Below are 2843 nucleotides of genomic sequence, written 5' to 3'. Positions count from 1 at the left end.
AGATGAGTGGCATGGTCCCTCTATGTACCACACCACCCTCCAAGAAGAAACAGGTCCTCAAGCGACCACCCATCTTGGAGGACTACATCAACGTGACATCCACTGAGGGCACCAGGGTCTTCATGATCATGAGAGATGATCCTTCCAGAACAGGAGTGGAGGTAAGGAAGGATCTGAAGGCTGAACTTGCATCTTTGTGATCTCCATCTAATTCATGAGGAGATCTTTGATGGAGCATGAAATTTTTCTGATGAGCATTGATATGAACGTCAGTGTCTTCTGCTCCTCACAGATCCCTGATTCCCTGGGCTGGAATGCACGGAGGCCACTCCACTTGCTAGGAGTGCCTTTCTCCTACCTGAAGGAACAAGTGAATGAAGAGGTATCACATCTTCTACCAACCTTCTAGTCTTCCCCTTCCACCCCTGGATAAGTCATGATGTTGGCTCCCAAATCCTCACTCCCCCCAGCTGTGGGTTACCGGGACATCTCTGACCCCACTGTCCCCCTTTGTCCATTCAAGCGTCGAACACGTGTCCTGGAGGCATCACAGCAACTGACAGAGATTATAACCAGGTGAGATGTTGGGACAAAATCCTGCTCCTATCCCTGCTGCGCTGTGGAACGTGGCTCTGGAGATGATCTGCTGAGGTCCAAATTTTGAGGACTTGCAAGTTGGAGGAACCTCTTGCAACCTCATCATCCCCAGCTTGGGAAGTCTGGGTGTGATTCCCAGCCCTGTCCCGACTCCCTGGGTGAGTTTGGGGTGAGTTAATTCTTTCTTGCAGTTGTCTCGAGAGTGAAACCAGCACCGAGAACCTGGAGCCCAGCGAGGAAGCGGATCCGGCGGGTGAGGAGGAGTCTGTGCTTCATTGCCTCTGGGTGGACAAGTTCACTCCCCAGCGCTACATGGAGCTGCTCAGTGATGATGTGAGTAGGACAAGTGGGGGCTTGAGGTTTGGGTGGGTTTAGCACTTTTTAATCTCTCCTCAGTGCTGTGGGATCATGGTTTGATGGTGCTCATGGGGCTTTTGGAAGCCCTGGCTGGGGGGCTCTGTCCATGCCAGCCCTGCCCAGGGGCTGTCCTACTGTGGAGAGCTTGGGGTGGGGTTTTTCAGCTGTAGGCTGTGGACCTTCTGACAAAAGAGACTGTGAAAGATGACCAAAATAAGACAATCGGGTGGACTTTAGCCAGGAATTGTTGGCTATTTTGATTTTTTTTTGGAATATTGGAAGTTTTGTAGGGAATTGGAAATTATGGAAGAGGCTGAGAAGTGCTGGGCTGAGCTGAGGCAGATGAGGACAGCAAGGATGGGGCTGATGTGACTTGGCCTCAGTTGCCTCTATCTATCACGCTCCGTGCTGCCTCCCTGGGCTCAGCTCCTTCTTCTGGAGGCCACCCCAGTTTTTAAGCCATGAAGGAGAGCCCATCCTCTGTCCTTGGCTGGATTCTTCTGAGGTTTGATGGGCTTTACTCATTTTCTTGCCCAACATACAGTACACGAACCGTTGCCTTCTGAAGTGGCTCAAGCTCTGGGACACGGTGGTGTTTGGGAAGGAGAAGGCTGTGAAGAAGGCCAAGCCCAGCACTGAGGCTCATCCTCCATTCAACCAGCCCAAGGAGCAGCAGAATAAGTGGAAAACAAAAGTCCAGCTCATGGAGGAGATTCTGGAGGCTGAGCTGGACCAGCACAAGAGACCCAAATACAAGGTGAGGTGGGCAGGAGGTTACTGTGGTGGGTCTTCTCTCCAATCCCCCTCATACCACCACCATGGTTTGAGGAGCAGGGTCTTCCAGTAGAGATCCAGGAGGAAGCTTATTCTTTGGTTTTCCTTAGAGAATGTGGGGTTTTCTCATTTCTTCTCCAAGAAGAAATGTTTCAGCTTGAGTAACGTGGTGGCAAAGGGAGGGGAAGAGGCTTCCTCAGCCAAATTAAATGGGCCAGTGGAGGAAGGACGTAGCTTCTTTAGCAGAGGTTGGTCTTGACTGTTTTTGTTGGGGACAGACGTGACATGCCATTGAGCAAGAGTTTCTGCATCTGGAAAAGAGCAGCGATGCTCAGATGGAGATAACACAACCAGGCCAGCTAACCAGCTTCAACCTGTCCGGTGAGAGGGTATAAAAATGGGAAATAGGATCTAAAAATGGGAAATAGGATCTAAAAATGGGAAATAGGATATAAAAATAGGAAATAGGATCTAAAAATGGGAAATAGGATCTAAAAATGGGAAATAGGATCTAAAAATGGGAAGTAGGATATAAAAATGGGAAATAGGATCTAAAAATGGGAAATAGGATATAAAAATGGGAAATAGGATATAAAAATGGGAAATATATTTCCCTAAAAATAGGGAAAAATAGCTACAGAGAGGGTTGTTTCTCGGGAGGTAATTCTAGAAGAGTCTTCTGCAGCCTTTTCTATCTGCTGCCCTGTAAACATCAAACATGCCTGAGAGATGCTGCTGGGATGACTCCGTCACCTCTGAGAGTTTCTGTTCTATTCTCCTTCCTCCAGTGACTTCCCCTTTCCCAGTATGTCTACAAGGATTTTCCCAGCTCCCAAGGATTGGGTCAGACTGGTTTGCAGGTGGCAGAGCCTCGTCCCTTTGGGTGGCAGCCGTGGTCAGTGCTGGAGGAAGCCCTGCCTCGCTGCCTGCCGGGCTGATGGTACCTCTCTGCCGCAGGTAGCCCTGCTCTGTGGCCCACCTGGCTTGGGGAAGACCACGCTGGCCCACGTCATCGCGAAGCACGCGGGGTACAACGCTGTCGAGATGAACGCCAGGTGAGTGTGTGCCAGCTGCCTGGTCCTGCTTTGCCCCAGAAGCTGGTGATGCCATGCCAG

General features: G+C 50.3%; 1 protein-coding gene across 1 annotated transcript; it reads left to right on the top strand.

Annotated features, from left to right (window-relative positions):
- Positions 1 to 2: 2 nt before the first annotated feature.
- LOC104519552 (chromosome transmission fidelity protein 18 homolog) lies at positions 3 to 2783 on the top strand (the record flags this gene model as incomplete). Its single annotated transcript, XM_010166175.1, has 6 exons — positions 3 to 161; positions 293 to 382; positions 524 to 576; positions 789 to 930; positions 1499 to 1711; positions 2686 to 2783. Coding segments are annotated over exons 1-6 (755 nt in total), but the record flags the coding sequence as incomplete, so codon positions are not given.
- Positions 2784 to 2843: the final 60 nt, after the last annotated feature.

This window comes from Antrostomus carolinensis, unplaced genomic scaffold (genome assembly GCF_000700745.2).
Source record: "Antrostomus carolinensis isolate BGI_N321 unplaced genomic scaffold, ASM70074v2 scaffold54044, whole genome shotgun sequence".
NCBI lineage: Eukaryota > Metazoa > Chordata > Aves > Caprimulgiformes > Caprimulgidae > Antrostomus > Antrostomus carolinensis.
Note: the sequence above shows the minus strand (reverse complement) of the source record. Positions and strands in the feature narration are given on the sequence as shown.